This window comes from Dromiciops gliroides, chromosome 1, assembly GCF_019393635.1.
Source record: "Dromiciops gliroides isolate mDroGli1 chromosome 1, mDroGli1.pri, whole genome shotgun sequence".
NCBI lineage: Eukaryota > Metazoa > Chordata > Mammalia > Microbiotheria > Microbiotheriidae > Dromiciops > Dromiciops gliroides.
This window is the reverse complement of record NC_057861.1, coordinates 49,784,760-49,808,547: the sequence shown is the minus strand read 5'-3', so window position 1 is coordinate 49,808,547 and position 23,788 is coordinate 49,784,760. Positions and strand designations below refer to the sequence as shown.

Below are 23,788 nucleotides of genomic sequence, written 5' to 3'. Positions count from 1 at the left end.
TGCTACTTTGCTAAAGTTGTTAATTGTTTCAAATAATTTTTGAGTTGATTCTCTAGGATTCTTTAAGTATACCATCATATCATCTGCAAAGAGTGATAGTTTTGTTTCCTCCTTGCCTATTCTAATTCCTTTAATTCCTTTCTCTTCTCTGATTGCTAAAGCTAACATTTCTAGGACAATATTAAATAATAGGGGTGATAGTGGACATCCCTGTTTCACCCCTGATCTTACTGGGAAGGCCTCTAATTTATCTCCATTGCATATAATACTTGCTGATGGCTTTAGGTAGATACTGTTTATTATTCTAAGGAAAGCTCCACCTATTCCTAAACTCTCTAGTGTTTTTATTAGGAATGGGTGCTGTACTTTGTCAAAAGCTTTCTCTGCATCTATTGAGATAATCATATGATTTTGGTTGGTTTTCTTATTGATGTGGTTGATTATGTTAATAGTTTTTCTAATGTTGAACCAGCCCTGCATTCCTGGTATAAATCCCACCTGGTCATAGTGTATTATCCTGGTGATCACTTGCTGTAACCTCCTTGCTAATATCTTATTTAAGATTTTAGCATCAATATTCATTAGGGAAATTGGTCTATAATTTTCTTTCTCTGTTTTTGCTTTGCCTGGTTTTGGTATCACCACCATATTTGTGTCATAAAACGAATTTGGTAGAACTCCTTCTTCACCTATTTTTCCAAATAATTTGTATAATATTGGAATGAATTGTTCTTTAAATGTTTGGTAAAATTCACCCGTAAACCCATCTGGCCCTGGGGATTTTTTCTTAGGGAGTTCATTAATGGCTTATTCAATTTCTTTTTCTAATATGGGTTTATTTAAGGATTTTATTTCTTCTTCCGTTAACCTGGGCAGTTTGTATTTTTGTAAATATTCATCCATTTCATTTAGATTGTCAAATTTATTGGCATACAGTTGGGCAAAATAATTCCTAATTATTGACTTAATTTCCACTTCATTGGTGGTAACATCACCCTTTTCATTTTTGATGCTGGTAATTTGGTTTTCTTCTTTCTTTTTTTTAATCAAATTAACCAATATTTTATCTATTTTATTGGTTTTTTCATAAAACCAGCTCTTAGTTTTATTGATTAATTCTATAGTTTTTTTGCTTTCAATCTTATTAATTTCTCCTTTAATTTTCAGGATCTCTAATTTAGTGTCTAATTGGGGATTTCTAATTTGTTCTTTTTCTAGCTTTTTAAGTTGCATGCCCAATTCATTAATCTCCTCTTTCTCTTTTTTATTCATGTAAGCATTTAGAGCTATAAATTTTCCCCTAAGCATTGCTTTGGCTGCATCCCATAGATTTTGGTATGTTGTCTCATTATTGTCATTCTCTTGGATAAAGTTATTGATTGTTTCTATGATTTCTTGTTTGGCCCATTCATTCTTTAGAATGAAATTATTTAGTTTCCAATTGATTTTCATTCTACTTTTCCCTGGCTCTTTCTCACATGTAATTTTTATTGCATCATGATCTGAGAAGAATGCATTTACTATTTCTGCCTTTCTACATTTGACTATGATGTTTTTGTGCCCTAATACATGGTCAATTTTTGAAAATGTGCCATGTACTGCTGAGAAAAAGGTATATTTCTTTCTATCCCCATTCAATTTTCTCCAGACATCTATCATGTCTAACTTTTCTAGTAATTTATTCACCTCATTCACTTCTTTCTTATTTATTTTTTGGCTAGATTTATCTAATTCTGAGAGGGGGAGATTCAGATCCCCCACTAGTATAGTATTACTGTCTAATTCCTCTTGTAACTCATTTAACTTCTCCTCTAAGAACTTGGATGCTATACCACTTGGCGCATACATATTTAATATTGATATTACTTCATTATCTATAGTACCTTTAAGTAAGATGTAATTTCCTTCCTTATCTCTTTTTTTTTTTTTTTTTTTTTGGTGAGGCAATTGGGGTTAAGTGACTTGCCCAGGGTCACACAGCTAGTAAGTGTTAAGTGTCTGAGGCCAGATTTGAACTCAGGTCCTCCTGAATCCAAGGCCAGTGCTCTATCTACTGCGCCACCTAGCTGCCCCCTTTCCTTATCTCTTTTAATGAGATCTATTTTTGCCTGCACTTTGTCTGAGATAAGGATTGCTACCCCTGCCTTTTTTACTTTAGCTGAGGCATAATATATTCTGCTCTAGTCTTTTACCTTTACTCTGTGTGTATCTCTCTGCTTCAAATGTGTTTCTTGTAAACAGCATATTGTAGGATTCTGTTTTTTAATCCACTCTGCAATTCGCTTCTGTTTTATAGCAGAGTTCATACCATTCACATTCACAGTTATTATTACTGATTGTTTATTCCCCTCCATTCTATTTACCCCCTTTGTACTTTTCCCCCCTTCTTTCACCCTATTCCTCCTCACCGACCTTTTACTTCTTACCCCTGCCTCCCCCGATCTGCCCTCCCTTTTTATCACCCCCCTCTCTTTTCTTTACCCTTTTCTCCCTTGCTTTTGTCCTCCCTTCTATCAGTCCCCCCCTTTCCCTTCCCCTTTTGCTTCCCTAAAGAATGAGTTAAGTTTCTTTATCCCAATGAACGTATATGTTATTCCCTCTTTGAGTCAAATCTAATGAGAATAGGGTTGAAACAATGTTCCCCCCCTCCTTTCTTTCCCTCTATTGTAATAGGTTTTTTTTCCCACCTCTTCATATGATATAATTCATCCCATTCCACCTCCCCTTTCCTCTCCTCCCCATAGACTCCCTTTTTAACCCCTTAATTCTTTTGTATCATCACATCAAAGACAATTTATATTTATACCCTCTATGTAAAGTCCTTCTCTCTGCCCAAATACATTTACAATTCTTAAGAGTTATGAGTATTATTTTCTTGTTTAGGGATATAAACAGTTTAACCTAATAGGGTAACCTTTTTTTTTCCCCCTCTGTTTACCTTTTTAAATTTCTCTTGAGTCTTGTATGTTGAGATCGAATTTTCTATTCAGTTCTGGTCTTTTCAGCAGGAAATATTGAAAGTCCCCAATGTCATTAAATGTCCATCTTTTCCCCTGAAAGAAAATGCACATTTTTGCTGGGTAATAGATTCTCGGCTGCAATCCAAGCTCCTTTGCCTTCTGGAATATCATATTCCAAGCCTTGCGGTCCTTTAATGTTGAAGCTGCCAGGTCCTGAGCAATCCTGACTGTGGCTCCATGATATTTAAATTGCTTTTTTCTGGCTGCTTGGAGTATTTTCTCCTTCACCTGATAATTCTGGAATTTGGCTACAATATTCCTTGGAGTTTTCCTTTTGGGGCCTCTTTCAGGAGGTGATCGGTGTATTCTTTCAATGATGATTTTATCTTCTGATTCTATGATATCAGGGCAGTTCTCCTTAATAATTTCCTGGAATATGGTGTCTAGATTCTTTTTCTGGTCATGGCTTTCAGGCAGTCCAATGATTCTCAAATTGTCTCTCCTCAATCTGTTTTCCAGATCAGTTGTCTTTCCAATGAGGTATTTCACATTTTCTTCTATTTTTTCATTTTTTTTTATTCTGCTTGACTGATTCCTGGTGTCTCATGGATTCCTTATCTTCCAACTGTCCCACTTTAATTTTTAAGGCATTGTTTTCTTCAATGAGATTATGCACCTTTTTTTCCATCTGGCCAAGTGAATTTTTTAAGGCAGTGTTTTCTTCAATGAGATTATGCACATTTTTTTCCATTTGGCCAGGTGAATTTTTTAAGGTATTGTTTTCTTCAGTGAGATTATGTACCTTTTTTTCCATTTGGCCAAATGAATTTTTTAAGGCTTTGTTTTCTTCAGTGAAATTATGTGCTTCCTTTTCCAAGCTGCTGATTCTTTTTTCATAGTTTTCTTGTTTTGCTTTCATTTCTCTCCCCATTTTTTCTTCTACCTCTCACAATTGATTTTTAAAATCCTTTTTGAGCTCTTCCAGGAAGGCTTTTTGTTCTTGAGACCAATTCACCTTCCCTCGTGAGGCTTCAGATGTAGGCAATTTGAGGCTATTGTCCTCATCTGAGTTTGTGTTGGCTTCTTCCCTATTGATGCAGAAGCTCTCAATGGAGAGGGCTCTTTTTTGCTTCTTACTCATTATTGCAGCTTATTTATTTATTTTTTAAGTTGAGGTCTGCTCTGGGGGCACCAGGGTCCCTGTTTTGGGCTTCTTGTGCAGGGGTATAGGTGCTGTGTGACCGGGTTTTTACTCTGAGGCCTTTATGGTGTGTGGAGATCCCCCACCCTGCACTTCCTGTCTGATTGTGCTTGGCCAGCCAGGCGCCAGACCCCGGCATCTGCTCCCACCTGACCCGTTCGTGGCCCTCTTGGCCGGTGCAGGTAGGTTTTTCCACTGTCCTTCTTGGCCACCAGATTTTTGAACCAGGTTCCAGGGGCCTCAGTTGTTCGGCTGTGGCCCACAGCTCCTGCTGACTTGCCCCAACCCCCTCGGCGCTGGGTTGCTGCCCTGCGCTGGGCTTCCCTTTTGCCCGAGTCAGACCGACCTTTTCCTGAAGTCTTCTAAATTATCTCTGGTTGGAGGACTGTGTCTCTCTGTCTCTTTGCAGGTTCTGTAGTTTCAGAATCCGTCCAGAGGCTTGATTTAATGTTTGTTTTGAGGGAACAGAAGGAGAGCTCAGGCAGCTTGCTGCTTCCTCTCTGCCATCTTGAGGTGGAACCGGGGCATTTTTAAGTAATGTTGCAAAGGTAAAATGGGCAGGCCTTGTCAACAGATTGGAGATGGGGCAAGAGGGAGGGTCAGAGATAATAAGGCATTGAGGATGACTCCCAGGTTGTGAGCCTCAGGGACTGGGAGGGTGATGGTGTCCTCAGCTATAATAGGGAAGTTTAGAAGGGGGAGAAGGTTTGGGGTGAAAGATAATTAACTCAGTTTGGAACATATTGGGTTTAAAAAGTCTATTGGATTTCAAGAGGTGGAGATGTCTGATGGAAATTTGGAGATGTAAGACAAGGGCAGCAGAGAGGTTAGGGATGGATAAGTAGATTTGAGGTCCAGCTAGGTAGGGCAGTGGATAGAGCATTGGTTTCTATGCTTATTCAGTTTCTTCATCTGTGAAATGGGAGGAATAATAAAGCATCTTCTTCTCCGAATCAAACTTGATAATCTTTGAAAAAGGACTGGCACAAAAATCAAAAGAAAAACTAACTAATTATTAAAAAGAAAAAAGAAAAACAACTAGCACATATAAAATGTTGTTTTTTTCTTTAAGATGTTTTTCTTCCTTAGTGGTTTTCCTTTGTTATAAGGGAATGTCTAAATGTTAGAGCAGCAATCCAGAAATGACTAATGTAAAAAGACATCAACAGAATAATGGAAAAGATCAAAATAATATTTCTAAAGGACCTTTCATAAGACTCAAAAGGATTCAATGTGTGGATTTTTTCCCCCTGAGAGAGAGAATAGAATCTATAAACTATAGAGCAGTAACCTTGACTTTAATTCCTAGAAACCTCCAACAATTTTTTTATTACAAGGAAGGTTAATAAACATCTGGAAACTGAAGCAGAGCTTCCAGGAAGGCAGCTATCTTTATCAAGAACAGATCATGCCAAGCTAATAGGGTTCTTTTTTTTGTCACAGGGTTACTGCTAGGTCAGGGAAATGAAGTCAAGAAGAATTTATATAAGATTCAAAAAATTATTGGTAAATATATTTCTATATCACCTTTATTTTCAAATATGTTGTGATTGTTATTCAGTCATTTCAGTCATATCTTACTCTCCATGACTCCATTTGGGGTTTTCTTGGCAAAGATACTAGAGTGGTTTTCCTTCTCCAGCTCATTTGACAGATGAGGAAACTGAGGCAAACAGGGATAGGTGCCTAGCCCAGGGTCACACAGCTAGTAAGTGTCCAAGGCCAGATTTAAAGTCAGGTCCTCTTGACTCTAGAGCCAGTGCTCTACCCACTGCATCTCTTACCTGTGCAAGATGGAGAGATGGGTCCAAATGATAGTCACCTGTGTGGAAGTATATTAAAAAGCTTCCTTTTTGGTTTTTTGAGAAATTTCAGAAATACCATTTCTCCCATCTACAACCCTCTCCAGACTTTTCCCTTTAGGAACAAAAGCCATGGCTTTCCTTTGAAATGGAAGAAGGTTGATAACCAAAGTTGACCTTTGTCTAATGAGGTCATTGCCACCCCAAGTCCATCAGCCTTGGCACCAGGACCCTCCTAAGGGTAATATTCTCTTTTGCTTTCAAAGTTAAGATACTGTTCAAAGCTAGGAACACTTCAGTTCTTAAGGGTTGTGCTTCAGAAAGGAACCGAGTGGTGACTATCCTGATACATTAACCCAAATCTGGATTGTAGCATTTTTTTTTCTTGTTGAGAATTCCTATTTTACCTCCTATTCTCTCTCTCTCTCTCTCTCTCTCTCTCTCTCTCTCTCTCTCTCTCTCTCTCTCTCTCTCTTTTTGGTGAGGCAATTGGGGTTAAGTGACTTGCCCAGAGTCACACAGCTAGTAAGTGTCAAGTGTCTGAAGCCAGATTTGAACTCAGGTCCTCCTGAATCCAGGGCCAGTGCTTTATCTGCTGTGGCACCTAGCTGTCCCACCTCCTATTCTCTTAGGACAGAGAAGGCATGTAAAAGGGCAAGGTGGGGTGAGGGTAGGGGGCCAGAATGTACCAGATTGGACATCTCTTTCTTTCCAAGCTAGAAATTAATTATAGATTAACTTTGGAATTTGTAGCAGACATGAGCCTAAATCACAGAGCATAGTATTAGTATTATTTTTTCTTTGACACCCAGGGCCTTTATATATGGCTTCATGGTCCCAAATCCCACTATCTACCAGCTCCTAGATGGCACAATAAAATAGACCTCTCAGCATAGGATCAGAAAGACCTGGGTTCAAATCCGGCCTCAGATACTAGCTGAGTAACCCTGGACGGGTTGCTTAATCTCTGATTGACTCAATTTTCTTCACTGTCAAAGGGGGATAATAGTAATACCTACCTTCTGGGTTGTTGTGAGCTTCAAATGAGATCATGTATAAATTTTTTTAGAACCCATTTTTTTAAACTTGGCATTATTCAGTCCCCCATTAGGAGGATGAGATTACACTAAGGAACCTCAGAATTCTTTTTTTATAAGATGGACTCCAAAACAGAAACGAATCCATACAAAAGTTGACAGATCAACCTCAGTTGTAACAAAAGGTTCAGGGATGATATACATCTCTGGATGGTGGTGGGGTCTGGGATGAAGGGAGAAATACTGCCTTGAGGGGCACTCTTGTTTCTGGGGTTCTTGGGCTTTCCTTCTTAGTCCTGGAAGTTGATTGGCAGTTGACATCAATATCAGACACCATGTCCATGGGGGATGCTTCCCTGGATGACAGTTGTGGGGCCTGCACTGGAAGATGAGAGTGGTTTGAAGGGCTCTGCTGTTCTCTGGGACTCTTGTCCTTCCACTGTGGTTGGTTGGCAGTTGGCTCCATCTCCTGAGAGGGTGTTTCCCTCCACGGGGGTTGTGGGGTCTGACTGGGGAACCAGAACTGGTGGTCTGGGGTGTTCTGCTGTTTCTAGGACTCATGGGCTTACCTGCCTTTCCAAGACAGCTGGTTGACAATTGATGGTGACAACAGTGGTGGTGTCGGCACATATACTTTTCTTCAATTTTCCTTCCACTATAGTTATTTTTGGACATCATGTCTCCAGGGAGACAACCAAAGTATCATCTTTGATTCCTCACTCCCACTTACCCTTCATCTAATCAATGGCCAAGTCCTGTTGTTTCTCCCTTTATCATCATTGCATAGCTTCCCTTCTCTCCTCTGACCCCAATGCTGCTTTGTTCAGGCCCTCATCACCTTACACCCAGACTACTGCCAGACATTGCTGCTTGGCCTCCCTGCCTGAAATCTCTTCCCACACATCATCCTCATCCTCATTCTCCTCCTCTTCCTCCCCACCGTCATCACCATAGATAACACTTACATCTGTGCAAACTTTAAGGTTTGCAAAGTGCTTTACAAATATCTCTTAGCCACATGTTACAGATGAGGAAACTGAGGCAGACAGAAGTTTAAGTGACTTGCCCAGGGTCATTCAGCTACCAAGTGTCTGAAGTAAAATTTGAACTCAAGTCTTCCTAATTCCAGGTTCAGCCCTCAATCTATCCTCTACTCAGTTGTTGAATTGGTCATCGTAAAATGCAGATCTGATCATATCAGACCACCACCCTCACCCCCCCGTTCAATAAACTCCAATGACTCCCTACTACTTCCAGGGGCAAATAGAAAATTCTCTGGTTTAGAAAGATCTTCATTACCTGGACACTTCCTACTGTCCCCCCCCCCCACCTCGTCTTTTTATACCTTGCTTCCCTCCCTGAATGCTGCAATCCAGTGACACTGCCCTCCTTGTTATTCCTGAACCCACTATTCCATCCCCTCTGCCTGGAGCATCCTTCTCTCTTTCTAGCTCCCTTGACTTCCTTCAAGTATCAGCTATAGTTCCATGTCCTATAGGAAGTCTTTCCCTCTTCCCTTCTTTTCTTTTGAGGCAACTGAGATAAAGTTACTTGTACAGGGTCACACGGCTAGTAAGTGTCTTAGGCTGAATTTGAACTCAGGTCTTATTGACTTCAGGGCCACTGTTCTATGTCCTGTGCTACCTAGAGGCCCCCTCTTAATCTTAGTTCCTTCTTTCTGAATCTACTCCCAATTTACTCTCCCATCAATATCTACAGACAAGAGTTTGTATGTAGTTCTCTACACGTTATCTCCCTCGCTCTCTTAGGAAGTCCTCAAGAGCAGGGATTGCTTTTTGTTCTTGTCATGTTGTGTTGGATTGTGGGTTTTGTTTTTTTTTTGTTTTGTTGGCCTTCCTTTGTATTCCCCGCACTTAGCACAGAGCCTGGTATATAGTAAGCACTTAATAAATGCTTGCTGACCAGCTGTGTTACTCTGGCTGCCATTTAGGAAGAATGTTGATACCCTGGAAAGTGTCCAGAGGAAGATGATCAAGGTGATGACAGGCCCCAAACCGATGCGTAATGAGAATGGGCAGCAGGAGAGCCAAGGCTGGATGAGCCCTTGCTGGGGCCATTTAGATATGGGCCAGCTTGGCCAGCCTCTGAGGTCTCTTCCATCTCTTGTCAAGCATGGGCATCGTGTGTTCTTTTCCCTTCCCTTTGATCCAGCCTTCGGCTCCCTGTGGACTTCTGATCTCCCTTCCAGAATCTCCCTGCCTTATTCTGTATCTCCCTTCACTTGGGCCTCTCGGGCCCCGCAACCACATTGGCCTTCTCCTTGGCCCCTAAGGTGCTCCCTGTTCCTGCTTCCCAGGCATTGAGTCCAATCAGATCTCCCAGAAATGCCCCCCAGGGACTCTGCAGCTGCAGGGGATGAGGAGGGGGAAGCCTGGGGGAGGACTATAAGAGCAGGGAGCTACCCTCCAGCCATCTCATTTGAGGAGGGATCCACCATCACCCTCTTTCCATCCTGTGCCCAGGCCATGTCTCTTCTTCTGCCCCTGTTCCTGCTCCTGCTCCTGCCGGCCTGGGGATGTGCCAGGGAGGAACCCCAGAAACTTTGTGCCCACAACTTCATCAGGGCCCTTGTCCGGGCCTGTGGCAGCCCCCGCTGGACCCTCCCTGATGGAAGGCAGGGCACCAGTGGTGACCGTAAGTCCTCAGGACAGGGGAAGGGTGGGAAACTGAGCCTCCTGTTACTGTCTCTTCTCCCACAGGGCCCCATTTCTCTTAGCTCATGTATCTGCATATGTTTTTCTTTAAGTTGATTGATGAGTATGTCTCCAGTCTATACATACCTGTTTTCATCTATTTCTGTTTCTCCCTCTGTCAATCTACAATTCATTACTATGTCCCCTGAGCCTAGGATGGGAGGTAAGTACTGTGGGATAATGGAAAGAGGGGCTGATTTGGACTACCATGATCTGGGCTCACTTTCCAACTCTGCTTCTCATAGTACCATAGATTTAGACTTGACTGGGACCATCTAGTCCAGGGCTTCTTACCCCTTTTTGGTTTTTGTTGTTGTTGTTTGTTAGTTTGTTTTTTGGGGTTTTTTGTTTTTGTTTTTGTTTTTGTTTTTTTGCAGGGCAGTGAGGGTTAAGTGACTTGCCCAGGGTCACACAGCTAATAAGTGTCAAGTGTCTGAGGTCGGATTTGAACTCAAGTACTCCTGAATCCCAGGCTGGTGCTTTATCTACTGCGCCACCTAGCTGCCCTCTTACTCTCTTTTGTGTCCCAGGTCCCTCTGACAGACTGTCAAACAAAGCCCAGGCAACCCCTCTCAGAATCATGCCTAAATGTTCATTGAAGGGAATGCCAGATTTCAGTTATAGGTTAGTGAAAATAATGATGCAATTTTTCCCTCATAGAAGTATACTAATTCTCCTGGAATCTAGCCAGGTCTGTGAACCCCAAGTTAAGAATGCCTGATTCGGGAGGCAGCTAGGTGGCGCAGTGGATAAAGCACCGGCCCTGGAGTCAGGAGTACCTGAGTTCAAATCCGGCCTCAGACACTTGACACTTACTAGCTGTGTGACCCTGGGCAAGTTACTTAACCCCCATTGTCCCACACACAAAAAAAATGAGGAAACTGTGCATTCCCCCCCCTCCCCCAAGTGAATCTATTTGCTCAAGTTTACACAGCTTATGGTAGATCCGACATTTGAACCCAGATCTTTGAACTCCAAATCCAGTGCTCTTTCTGGGAAACTGAGCAAGGAGGGTCCCTCTGCTATCCCTGAGCCCCAGTGTTATGCCTTCACAATGCCAATACTGTCTGTTACAATTGCCCCCTGGTAAGCTCCTCCCCCTTCCCCAAATGGAGAAGGGTAGTGCTTGGAGGAGTGGAGGGAGAAGAGGAAGCCTCACCTCCATCCCAGGGCTATTTAACAGGGATGCTGAATGGGAAGATCCTGGAGACTCATAGGAAGAGGAGGGAGGGAGAGGTTAATAATAATAACAAAGACCAGGGGCAGCTAGGTGGCGCTGTGGATAAGGCACCAGCCCTGGATTCAGGAGGACCTGAGTTCAAATCCGACCTCAGACGCTTGACACTTACTAGCTGTGTGACCCTGGGCAAGTCACTTAACCCTAATTGCCTCACCAAAATAATAATAATAATAATAATAATAATAATAATAATAATAATAATAACAACAACAACAATAATAACAATAACAACAAAGACTGATTTGGGACTTTGAAATGCAGTTTTTTTTCTCATTTGAAGAAGCTCACAATAGCTCTGTAAGGAGGCAGTGAAAGTTTTACTAGCCCCATTGAACAGAATAAGGACGCTAGATAACAGCAAGGGGAAGAGTCAGGAAGAGCAGAGTTCAAATCTGACCTCAGACATTTAATAGCTATGTGACCCAGGGCAAGTCACTTAAGCCTCTGTCTGCCTGAGTTTCTTCCTCTACAAAATGGGAATGACAATAGCGCTTACCTCCTAGGGTTGCTGTGATGATCAAATGAGATCATATTTGTAGCACACTTCACAAAGCTTAAAGGATTAAGTAAATGCTGACTATTATTGTAGATTATAATTATTAATAGCAATACAATCGAATAATAATTACTAATATAATTATATTACCAAAACATCATTAATATTGACAACAACCCAGAATATTATTGATAATAATTGATAATATCGAGTATAAAGGGACCTTAGAGATGATCCAGCCCAACCTCTTCATTTTACAGAGGGAAACTTAGGCCCCAAAAGATGATTGGCTTGCCCAAACTCACTCATGTATGTCAAGGGCAGGATCTGATTCCAGAAGCAATGTTCTTCTCTACTGTATCCCACTGTACTCTGTCTCATACTGCATTTCAGAGAGGTTAAGCAATTTGCCTATAGTCACACAGCCAGTAGGTATCTGAGGTGTTTATGTGCTTCTGTGTCCCTTATGAATGAGCCTCAGTTAGGGGTGGCACCGAAGTGGGGACGGGGAGGTAGCAGCCAACACATTTTGCTGACTTGCCTGGGACTGGTCTTGTCCGGTGCCCTCTCCCTACCCTTCCCTCAGGAGAAATACTTCAGTGGCTGCAGAACAGACCCTTCTGGGGACTGGCACCAGATGTCAATGTGGACGAGAACATGGACGTGGGACTAATGCTGAGGCCTGGCCTGGTTGCAGGTGTGGAGGGGCCAGAGCCTCTCTTTGGCACCCAGAGGGCCCAACGCTGGCGAAGAACCCTCAGTCCTGCCAAACATTGTTGTAGCAATGGCTGCACCAAGCAAGACCTGCTGGCTTTCTGTCCCCATTAGTTTCCCCAGAAAGGGAAACTGAGGCCCAGAGAGGTCCGCTAACTTCTCCAAGTACTGCCAAGAAGATCAAGAGAACGAAGAGCCTGGGGTGTACCCTGGTCTGTGTAGTGCCTCAGCCCTAACCTCTGTTACCCCTGGGAGTAACGTTTGAGCTCATGTCTGTGGTCTCCAGGGGACCCCAGGTCTCCCTGGAGCAATCAGAGGGGGCTGGACTAGAAAGGGTCTGGGGGAAAAAAAGAAAACCAGGCAAGGCTGTTACCTCTGTTAACCCTGAGCTCCGATATCGTGACTTCAAATGTTCTCACTTTGTCCTCTGTGGTTGTCTGCAGGAAAAAAAGAAAGAAAAAAAGCAACAACTGACAAAGGTCTCTGTTTGTGGCGTGTTGGGGGATGGGCTGGAGACCTTGGCTGAAGTCATTCCCAGTGGGAAGCAATAGTTGGTTGTTTCCTGACAGAGTCCCGGGAGAAAAAGAACCTTTTAAATGATTGCTGCTAATCACCCTGGACTGGAGACTATGGGAAAGTTATTGCCTCCATTTTGTAGATAAGGCAATGGAAAAGAAATAGCAAACACCCTGGATTGTGGTAGAGCCCTTTTAGTCTAAGGTCCTTCTGATAAGGAAAGTGTATCTCAGGAAAAAGGGAGAGTTCAATACCACGAGTCTCTAAAGTGGTATTCCAAGCCAAGCCTGCTGGGTTCTTTTTCCTATATTAGGTTGCCTTTGTGGACTTCCAGGCCTCTGTACACAGCTAAGGCCTCCGTGGCCCAGAAACCCATTGCCTGCCAGCTCTGAGGTGGCACAGTGGACGGAGCTATAGGGCTAATCAGGAAGACCGGAGTTCAGATCCATACCATTACTAGTTATGTGACCCTGAGCAAGCCACATTTTAATGTCTCTGTCCACCTCAGTTTCCTCAACTGTGAAATGGGGATAAGAATAGCACCCACCTCCCAAGATTGCTGTGAGGGTCAAATGAGATATTTGTAAAGTGCTTAGCACAGTGCCTGGCATAAGGTAAGTGTTGAATAAATGTTGGTTTCCTTCTTGTCTGCCTGCCTTTTCCACATTGCCACACTCTCTCCCCCTCCAGGATCAACTCCCAATTCATCCTAGAATGAGGAAGGGGTAGACACCAGGCACAGAAAGGTGGGAAGGGAAACCCAGAAACCTAGAGGGGGCAGAAAAGGCAGACTCTGAGCCCCCTCCCCATCTTCTTTTGAGCAAGGACAAGCTGAGAAGGCAGAGATAGCTGAAACCGTACCTGGTAAGTTTCTATAGCTATCAAAACAAAGTAACAGATATCTGGCTCCATTCAGTTTCACCTCTGTCTTAAGTCCTGTTCCTTCCCCTTTAGCTTTGGGGTGGGGAAGAGAGGTGAAGATAAAGACTCAATTCTCTCTCAGAACCTTGGCCTTGTAGCCACTAATAGGTGTGGAGCAGGAAGGGTCCAATCTTTTCATTTTACACATAAGGGACCTCAGGTCTAGAGTCACAAAATGGCCTTTCCCAAAGCCACATAGGATATGTGGAAGTGGCATAAGCAGACTCATCATAGAAGGAAGAGTGCTGCAGTTTGGTTGGAGTCTAGTGTAATCTGAGATATGGAGCAGCTGGGTGTGCAGTGGTTAGAGCACAGGGCCTGGAGTCAGAGAGACCTGAGTTCAAATCTGACCTCAGACACTTACTAGTTGGGTTCCCCTGGATAAGCTACTTAATTCTATTTGCCTCAGTTTCCTCATCTGTCAGATGAGCCAGAGAAGGAAATAGCAAACTATTCCAGTATCTCTGCCAAGAAAACCCCAGTTGGGGTCACAGAGAGTCAGACACAAATGAAATACCTGAACAACAATAACAATCTGAGATATGGCTAGAGTGGCAGGGAGCACCAGACTTGGGGAAGCTTGAATGTTCGGCATTTCAACAAGACTAGGTGGATGTATGCACAAAGAAAGATCTTTTGTGTGTTGTATGAAAGGTGATGGGGAGGTGGGGTATAGAAGAAGCTATGCATTATTAGCTGTGTGACCCTGGGCAAGTCACTTAACCCTCATTGCCTTGCCCCCCCCCAAAAAAAAAGAACTGTGCTTTCTAAATTCAGATCTGCCTTATGGAAATAGCAGTTCTGAAAAAAAGAAGCTCTGCAGTGCTTCAGGTATAAGTTAGTGAAGGTCTGTACTGAACAGCGGGAAGGTGGCAGGGAGAGTGAGGAGGGGAGAGAGGTGGCATCAAAAGGGCCCTGGAAATGACTGAGAAAGAAATGTGGGGGATGGAAGAAACAGAGACGGTCCCAAGGGAGCCCAGAACATGCATCCAAGACCAGCTGGGGGTGACCAGAAAGCTCCCTACACCCTACCTTTTGACCTCTCTCCCTCCAAGAAATGGAGGGATTCCTGGGATTCCTGCTGCCTTAGCTTTCTGTCATGTTCTCAATTCAGAATTAGGGTTAGGGAACCCCACCCACCCATCCATTGCTGCTGTTGAAATCCTGGCCATTCCACAAGGCCCACCTCTTCTCTGATACCTCCCTTGACTTCCCCCATCCAGAAGTTTGGGATTATATATTAAGCACAGGACACAGAGTCCCAAGACCCGAGTTCAAATTTCAGCTATGTTCAGCTATTTACCACCTGTGAGATCTTGATCAGCTCTTTTCTGAGGTTCATTTTCTTTTCTTTTTTTTTTTGGTAAGGCAATTGGGGTTAAGTGACTTGCCCAGGATCACACAGCTAGTGAGTGTTAAGTGTCTGAGGCTGGATTTGAACTCAGGTCCTCCTGACTCCAGGCCCTGTGCTCTATCCACTGCGCCACCCAGCTGCCCCTGAGGTTCATTTTTCAATGGTAGAATGTGGGGTTGGATTATTGTTCAATCATTTCAGTCATGTCTAACTCTTCATGACCCCATTTGGGGTTTTCTTTGCAAAGACACCAGAGGGGTTCGCCATTTCCTTCTCTGGCTCATTTGACAGATGAGGAAAACTGAGGCAATAGGGTGAAGTGACTTGCCCAGGGTCACACAGCTAGTAAGTGTCTGAGGCCAGATTTGAACTCAGGAAGATGAGTCTTCCTGACTCCAGGCCTGTTGCTCTATGAATTGTGGTGCCCCTTAGTTGTCTTTACGATCACTTTCAGCTCTAAGTGCTGTGGTTTTAAGATGATTGTTCCCTGGCCCAGCCATCTCATGTCCCTTTCCCTCCTTGGAAGACTCTCCAGGGGTACAGTGGGAGTCCAACTACTGTCTCAGTGCATCTTCAACAACTTCCCTTGGAGCCTCCATGGAAACGGGGCCTGGGTCACATTCACAGATCACAGATGGGGAGAGACACAGGTGCAGGGCTTTGGCCAATCATTTTATTGGGGAAGGCATGGAGTAGTCAAGGCCCTGACATTGTTCCCCCCCCTCCCAGTACCCAGGTCCCAAGAAGTTAGCAGGATTCAGTGGACAGTGCCCTGGACCTGAATTTAAGTCTTGAGATTTTACTGTTGTTGAGTCATTTTCAGTCATGTCCCATTCTCTGTAACCCTGTTTGGGGTTTTCTTGGCAAAGATACTGGAGTGGTTTGCCATTTCCTTCTCCGGCTCATTTGACAGATGAGGAAACTGAAGCAAATAGGGTGAAGTGACTTGCCCAGGGTCACACAGCTAGTAAGTGTTTGATGCCAGATTTGAACTGAGGTCCTCCTGACTCCAGGACTGATGCTCTATCCATTGCACCACCCAGGGCAACCGCTCCCTCAGTATGGACCTATTTTCCCATCTCTAAAATGGGAAGGTTGTAAAAGATTAGATTGTAAACTCCTTGACAAGTCTAGGGGCCAGCTTTTGACTCTTTGTATCCCCCATGCTTAGCACAGGGCATGACAGGAGCTTAATAAATGTCTTGTTCCAGACTAGATGGGCATCAAAGGTCATATCTATCTCTATCTTTCCTTATCTCTATCTCTAATCTCAGATGTATCCTGCGAGAAGGGGGAAGTCGACACTCTAGCTTTATAGTGTCTAGCGGATCTAGATCTGGGAGGGAACACAGGGTCATTTAATCAAACCTCCCTCATTTCTTTGGGGGGGGGCATGCAATGAGGGTTAAGTGACTTGCCCAGGGTCACACAGCTAGTAAGTGTCAAGTGTCTGAGGCCAGATTTGAACTTAGTGCCTCCTGAATCCAGGGCCAATGCTCTACCCACTGTGCCACCTAGCTGCCCCCAAAACCTCCTTCATTTCACAAATGAGAATTTTTAAGCCCAGGGAAGTTAATCCATCTGCCTAATGTCATCCAGTACTAAGCCTTAGCAGCAGGATCTTAAGCTGGGTCCCCCAGCTCTGGAGGTATTGCTCTCCCCACCATCCTGTGCTGCCTATTGCATATCAGGCCATACTGTGTGGCTACAGATCCTATGACCTTGGCCTCCCTTGACCCCAGGCAAGTAGCTTGTCATTGGAGACTATGTGCTTCCTTGGAAACGAGAACTCTTGGTTAGAAAGGGGCTCCTCCTTCCTTCTCTGGGGCAGGTTAGAGTTCTGCATGATACCCTGAGGAAGGGATGGGGAATATGATGGACCAGAGGGAAAACCAGAGAGGATCATAGGGTTTAGACCTACTAAAGCCTCAATAGTACATCTAGTCCAAACTCACTCATTTTGCAGATGAAAAAACAAGCTTTGAGAAGGGAGGGAATGCCTCATCAAAGGATAGTGAAAGGAATACTGGAATTAGAGTGAGGGGACCAGGGTTTGCTCCAGGCCCTGCTAATTTACTACCTGTATGAATTCAGCCTGGGCATTTTTTAGCTAGGTAATATACAGTGGATAGAGATCTGGACCTGGAGTCAGGAAGACCTGAATTCAAATCTGACCTCAAATCCCTACTAGCTATGTTCCCCATGGCAAGTCACTAAGCGGTTCTGTGCCTCAGTTTCCCCATCTATAAAATGAGGATAATATTAGTACCAACCTCCCAGAGTTGCAAGGATAACACAAGATAATCTTTTAAAGGAGCCTGACATATCACAGTTACTTAAGAAATTCTTAGTCCTTCCTTCATCGGATCTCCCATGGCCCACGTTTTTTAGGAAGGGGTTGGCTTCTGAGGTCTTTTCCACCTTTGGAAGTAGGATCCCATGACCTTGGGCAAATGACTCCATCAGCCTTCTCATAAAATGAAGAAGTCAGACCAGATAACTTCAAAAGCTCCCATTCACTCTAAAATTCTAATCATGATCTCAGGTTAAATATAGCCTGTCCAAAGTCAGATCAAGCAGACACTTTTATCCTCACCAGGTCTTCTCACTCCAAATCTGTTCCACAGTTAGGGCCAACAGCTAATCTATCTTGATTTAAACACCCCGGGCTGTCAGAAGGTCTCCTCCCAACCCTGCCCTTTCCTAACCTTCCAGTTTTCTTAAACTTTATCCCTCCCCACTCACTCTCTGATCCTTTCTTGTAAACAATCCTCCATCTCCCGGCTCCAAGCATTTGCTTTTGCCCTGGCTGTCCACCCATGACTTGAACGCCCTCCCTCCTCACTTCTGCCTCTTAGTCCCACTGGTGGCTTCTTCTTCTTTTTGTTTTTTTGTGGGGCAGTGAGGGTTAAGTGACTTGCCCACGGTCACACAGCTAGTGTCAAGTGTTTGAGGCTGGATTTGAAATCAGGTCCTCCTGATTCCAGAGCCGGTGCTTTATTCACTGCTCTACCTAGCTGCTCTTCCCCGCCCCCCGCCCCCCCCCTCCCCGGGCTTCTTTTAACACTGAGCTTGAAACCTACCTTCGGGAAGAGGCCTTTCTCACTCCATCTCGGCCCCCCCCCCCCCCCCCCCCCCGCCATACTAGTGTACCTAGTGATTTATGTCATACCGTATTCGACTGTGAGGTCCTTGAAGGCAAGGGCATTTTTTTCTTCTTTCTTTGTATTCCCAACATTCAGCACCATGGTTAGCACTTAGAAAGTGCTTAATAAATGTTGGTTGGCTGACTTCAAGGGGGGGGGGGGTCACGGGTGGGGGAGGGGGAGAAGAAGAGCAGCACTTCACAGATGGAGTCAAGATTTCCTAGGGATTTAGTTTACGGAAGAGCGGAGAGGGCTGCCTTCATATTCATCTCCAATCCAGATCCCTGAGCTGTAGTTTGGAAGACTGGTCTCAGATACTTCCTAGCTGGGTGACCCTGGGAAAGTCACTCAACTGCTGCCTGCCTCAGTTTCCTCAGCTATAAAATGGGGGTAACAGTGGCATTCATTTCCCAGGGTTATCGTGAGATGACATTTTTCACTGGTTTAGTACAATGCCTGACACATAGTGGATAGATGCCTGTTTCCCTTCTTCCTTCCTTTCATGGGGCAGAGAACATAGAAAACTCACTTCCCTCCTTCAAGTTGATAATCTTAGCCTCTATTGCACCCTGTCAAACCGTGGCCCTGTGCCCTGGTCCCAGCCCTCATCTCATCTCATCCTCACAGCAGCCTAGAGAACTAAAGGCAGATTGAGGAAATCGAGGTGGGGGATAGGGAAGGGACTCACCCAATGTCCTTCCAGCTGGGGGTGCCACAGAGACTCAATGTTTCCTCTCCCCCCAATGAAAATTCACATTTCTATGGCTTCCAAAGTGTGTTCCTCACAACAACCCTGTGAGGTAGGTAGTGTTTGGTGCTCCCCCCATTTTACAAAGGAAGAAGCTGAAGTTCAGATTAGGGGAAGTGATTTGGCTAAGGTCACACAGCTGGCTTTGTCCTGTGTAGTGTCCATCTCTTCAGGGTCCTCTCACCCAGTCTGACCCTCCGGTTCCCTGGACCAACCCTCAGTTCCTCGAGGTCTGTAATACTGACTTGCTACATTCCAGACTTGGCTTCTGGAGGGCATCCCACATCAGTAGCATCTCATAGGGCAAGAAACGATGGACCAGGAGCAGGTCCTGGTAGAAGCAGGGGTTGAAGGATCCTATGCGGGATGACGGTGATTTCACACCAACCAGCCTAATACCTATATGCTTGGCTGGTGCCAGCCCTTCCCGTTCCAGGCACATTCCCAGATAGACATCATCAATCGGGAACAGAGGTATCACGTGGGAGGCACGCCGGATGGCACGAGTCGTGAATCGGGACATCAGGATGCCACCACCTCCACAATAGGGGGGGTACCTATTTTCCTTCATCACCAGCTCCGATACAAAGTACTTGCTCCATGGTACACGGATTGGCCCTACGTTGCTGATGACGTGGCCTACAAACAGGTGCTTGTCTGCTTCTTTACCCTGCAGATATACCACCATGTTGTTCGTGTGGGCAAAGACGTCATCATCACCATTGAAGATGAAGGAGGCATCAGGGCAATGGACAGCCTGCCACTCCAGAAACAGCACCTGGCATGGGAAGCAGAGAAAGAGGTAGAATGCTGAGCCCTCCTGTGGGCATGGTACTCACCTGTTTACAGTCTCTGAGACATCTTCCCATTTCTAACCTCGCCAGTTCTTAATACCAGCCCTCTTAGGGAGGCTGGGGAGGGACTCCCTCCCCATTTTGCTGAGGCCTGGACAGGACGAACAGAATCCTATCTAGGAATCTGAGGGTTTCAAAGCCAGGAGGGACCTTTGACAATATCTACCTAGCATTTCCCAAACTCATTCGGTATTAGAACATCTTGGCGCTTGAAACATCCAGATGAGACCATCCATGCTAACCTAGAGAGAAAAAGGCTTCAACCATGATCCCTCTAATTAGGTGGGGGATGAATGCTGGAGAAAAATCGAAATTAAACTGAACTTAATACTGAAAACTGGCCTATGTAGTAAGTATTTTTGAGACATCTTCCCTGTGTGTTTCATTTTTTTAAAAAATCTATATCATGGTATAATAGACATTAGATTTGAAGACAGAAGACCTGGGCTCCAATCCCTCCACAGATGCTGGCTAGCTGGGAGACTACCTTACTAGGAAGGGTACTTCCTTTCTAGTCTTACTAGAAAGACTAGCTTTTACTAGCTAGGTTAAATCACTTAAGTTGGCAGGGCTTCAGTGTTCTAGTCTATTAAAATAGGGATAAAAATTCTCATCCAAGTTTTAAAGTGTGATAGAATTATGAGTTATTATCAAATGGTCTCTAATTGAACATGGGATGTCAGAGGTGGGAGGACACCAGGCACTGTGCTTGGCAATGGGGACAAAAGTGAGAGTCCCTGCCCTCAAGGACCTTACATTCCACTGGGGAGGGGGATGAGGATATTCACAGAAAAGTAAACATGGGATAAATGCAAAATAAATCCAAAGTGATGGGGGAAAGGGGAGGACCTCTTAAAGAAGGTGGCACTTAACTCTGATGTGCCAAGGTCCCTCCCAAACAGTGTTTTGCATCTCCTCCCCCCCAACTCTGGCATCTTATATCCTTAGGTCCCTCCAGTTCTGACACCCTGGGCTCAAGGGTCCCTGTTAGCCCTGACGTGTTACTATCTTGTGGTTCTGTGAACTTGCTAGCTGAAATTTTAGAAAAGTCTCTCTGGCATTACTATTTCAAACAGTAGGGCTCAATGACACCCAATGTGAGAAGCAAAACCCTAGTCCAGTGCTCTCATTTCAGAGGGGACACCAGACACCAGAGGGCCCTTGACTTGCCCAAGGTCACACAGTAAATTGGAGACAAGTGGATTCAGGATAGCACCCCATGGTTCTTGCCCTCCTTCACCACACTGCCAAGAGGAAGAGATTGCTGTTATCAGTAGAGAAGGCCAATGCTCACTGGGGATGTTGGGGAGGAGTTGGAGAAAGAGGCTTCAGGCTGTGGGAATGTCCAGGTTTCAGGGCTGCTTTTGACTTTCTAAAAGGACAGTGGGTCCAGGTGGTGGAGTTTGAGATTGGAAAGGAGCAAGGAACCTGCCATCTCCTCTCCCTCTCCCTTCCATCCCGGGTTTGCCACTCACCTGCTTCAGGGTCAGATTGAAGAAAGTGTCATGGAAATCCCACTGGAGAATGTCACCATGGGCCTGGGCCTCCATGGCCAGGAGCTTGTCCACTTTTTGAGCCTCCTGCTCATCTGGTTCAGTGCCTACCAAGAAGAGCCGGCAGATGGTGGCTCCCTTGACCTGTCGCTCCTGCCCCCATGTCCGACGAATGAGATCCCGCCTCTCATAGTTCTTAGGTGATGACTTGATGGCCAGGAGGAGGAAGACAGCCCCAGAGGACCCTGTACACTTATTTGGGGGGGTCTTCTGAAGGATCGGAAAATCCCGGCAATGTTTGTAAAGGAGGAAGTTCTGAATATGCTTGGGCTGGGCTGAGAAGCCAGATGTGTTGAGTGCAGAGGCATTGGCAAAGCAGGGTACCAGAGGACGTTCAGGCAGGGCTTGGGGCTTGGACTCCTGGACCCTTTGCTGCTGCTGGAACTCTGGAACCATTTGGTGCTGGGGCTCAGAGGTCCTCTCTTCCTGCCAATGAGTCATATAGGGGAGTTCTGAGGCCCGGTAATGGAAGAGGAAAAAAAGGGCCCCAGCAGCCAAGGCCAGGAGGATCAATACCTGGGTGCATGCTTTCTTCGGCCGTCGCATTATTGCCTGGGATAAAAGAGAGGAGGGCAGGCCCAGTAAGAGAAAACCTTAGGCTTTGGGGAGGAATGTGTGCCCTGAACTTATGTGTGGCCTTGGGCAAGTCACTTCTCTCTGGGCCTTGGTTTCTGCGTCTGTAAAATGAGGAGGCTGGATAAATGATCTGTTAATTTCAAATCCGTGTCCTGTGTTCTAAAGGTCCTTTAATTCTGAAAGCGTTCTAAGGGCCCTCCCAGCTCTGAGGTTCTAAAGGCGCTTCTGAACCTGGTATTCTGTGACCTGAGGTCCTTCTCAGCTCTCATATCCTACGGTCTAAGGGTCCTCTCAAGTTTTACTAACTTGAAATTACGGGAAAATTTAAGTAATATAAAAAAGTACCAATAACAATTTATTTTTTAAAATGAAGGCATAACTTGAAGTTAGCTTCCCTATAACTTTTTTTTTTTTGGGGGGGGTGCCTCTGGTTCTGTTTTCTTGGGTCAAAGAGCATGCGTCAGCTACTTCTGTCTTTTAGATAGGTGTGTGGGTTTTTTTTAAAGTAATAAACATTGGGGGCAGCTAGGTGGCTCAGTGGATAGAGCACTGGCCCTGGATTCAGGAGGACCTGAGTTCAAATCCAGCCTCGGACACTTAACACTTACTAGCTGTGTGACCCTGGGTAAGACACTTAACCCTCAATTGCCTCACCAAAAAAAAAAAAAAGTAATAAACATTTTTATTTATAGTTTTGAGTTCCAATTTTTATCCCTCCTTCTCTCCCTCCCCTTTTCCCCTCCCTGAGGTGGTAAGCAATCAAATATGGGTTATACATGTGTAATCATGTAAAACATTACCATATTAGCCATTTTGTATAAGAAAACTTGAATAAAAGAAAATAAATGAAAGAAAGTGAAAAAATAGCATGCTTCAGTCTGTGTTCAATCAAAATTTTTTCTTTGGAGGTGGATAGTATGTTTCATCAATAGTCCTTTGGGATTGTCTTGGATCTTTGTATTGTTGAGAATAGTTAGGTCATTCACAGTCCTTCATCAAACAATATTGCTTTCTCTGTGCACAATGTTTTCTTGGTTCTGCTCACTTCACTATACATCAGTTCATACAAGTCTTTCCAGGCTTTTCTGAAATCATCCTGCTTGTCATTTCTTATAGCACAATAATATTCCATCACCATTGTATTACATGTGGGTTTTTAAAAAATTCATTTTAATTTTTTTCCAATCCAAATTCTCCCCCCCATCACATACACACACCTTCCATACTCATTGAGAAAGCAAGAAAAACAAAGACCATTACAACCATGTAGTCATGTAAAACAAATCCCCACATTAGCCATTTCAAAAGAAAGAAAGAAAGAAGGAAAGAAAGAAAGAAAAGAAAGAAAAAGAAAGGAGACAGAAAGAAAGGAAGAGAGGAAGAAAGAAGAAGGAAGAATGAAAGAAGGAAGGAAAGAAGGGAGAGAGGAGGGAAAGAAGTAAGGAAGGAAAGAAAAAAGGGCTTGGGTCTGCTCTGAGGCCATGTTAGCTTTCTAAGTGGAGGTGAGCAGCATGCTTCAGTATCAGTCCTTTGGAATCATGGTGGGTCATTGTGTTTAATTAGCGTTCCTAAGTCTTTCAAAGTTGATTATATTTCTTATAATTTTATACATAGTAATAATTATTACTAATAACATTTGTATTACTTATAATATGGTTGTTAGTCTTTAAATGTTCTTCTGGTTCCCTTTAGATATTTGAAAACATATGGAGTCAGATGATCTGAGATTGAATTCCTAGCTCAGTTGTGACCAACCACAGGCAAGTCTCTACCTCTGTGGGTCTCAGTTTCCTTATCCATTAAAGTAAAGGTGTTGGTGTGGTAGAACCACACTCCTATGATCTGCTGCCCCCCCCCCCCCAGTCCTCTCTTCTCCCAGGGTAAACGCTCAAGATTCCTACCCCCAATCCTCCTGCTGCAAACCTGACCTGGTCACCATCTTGGTTGCCCTCTGAT

General features: G+C 44.4%; 2 protein-coding genes across 2 annotated transcripts in view; one reads left to right on the top strand and one right to left on the bottom strand.

Moving 5' to 3' along the window:
* The first annotated feature begins 9,486 nt into the window (after nt 1–9,486).
* INSL3 (insulin like 3) lies at nt 9,487–12,278 on the top strand. The gene is made up of 2 exons (XM_043980545.1): nt 9,487–9,655; nt 12,037–12,278. Exons 1-2 carry the CDS (start codon nt 9,487–9,489, stop codon nt 12,276–12,278), a joined length of 411 nt encoding a protein of 136 aa, XP_043836480.1.
* A 6,777-nt stretch (nt 12,279–19,055) lies between these two features.
* Nucleotides 19,056–23,788, bottom strand: part of B3GNT3 (UDP-GlcNAc:betaGal beta-1,3-N-acetylglucosaminyltransferase 3) — a 31,907-nt gene continuing 27,174 nt past the window's right edge. Inside the window, exons 2-3 of the mRNA XM_043979619.1 lie at nt 21,179–21,808; nt 19,056–19,627 (exon numbers count right to left, since the gene is read on the bottom strand). Of these exons, the coding sequence (XP_043835554.1) occupies nt 19,067–19,627; nt 21,179–21,802 (1,185 nt within the window). The 5' untranslated portion in view covers nt 21,803–21,808 and the 3' untranslated portion in view covers nt 19,056–19,066. The remainder of the gene's footprint in view (nt 19,628–21,178; nt 21,809–23,788) is intronic.

Excerpts from the sequence above, each read along its gene's own strand:
- INSL3 (XM_043980545.1), top strand. The coding sequence starts at position 9,487 with ATGTCTCTTCTTCTGCCCCTGTTCCTGCTCCTGCTCCTGCCGGCCTGG. Across the intron at positions 9,656-12,036 it reads GCAGGGCACCAGTGGTGACC|GAGAAATACTTCAGTGGCTG; the intron begins GTAAGTCCTCAG and ends CCCTTCCCTCAG.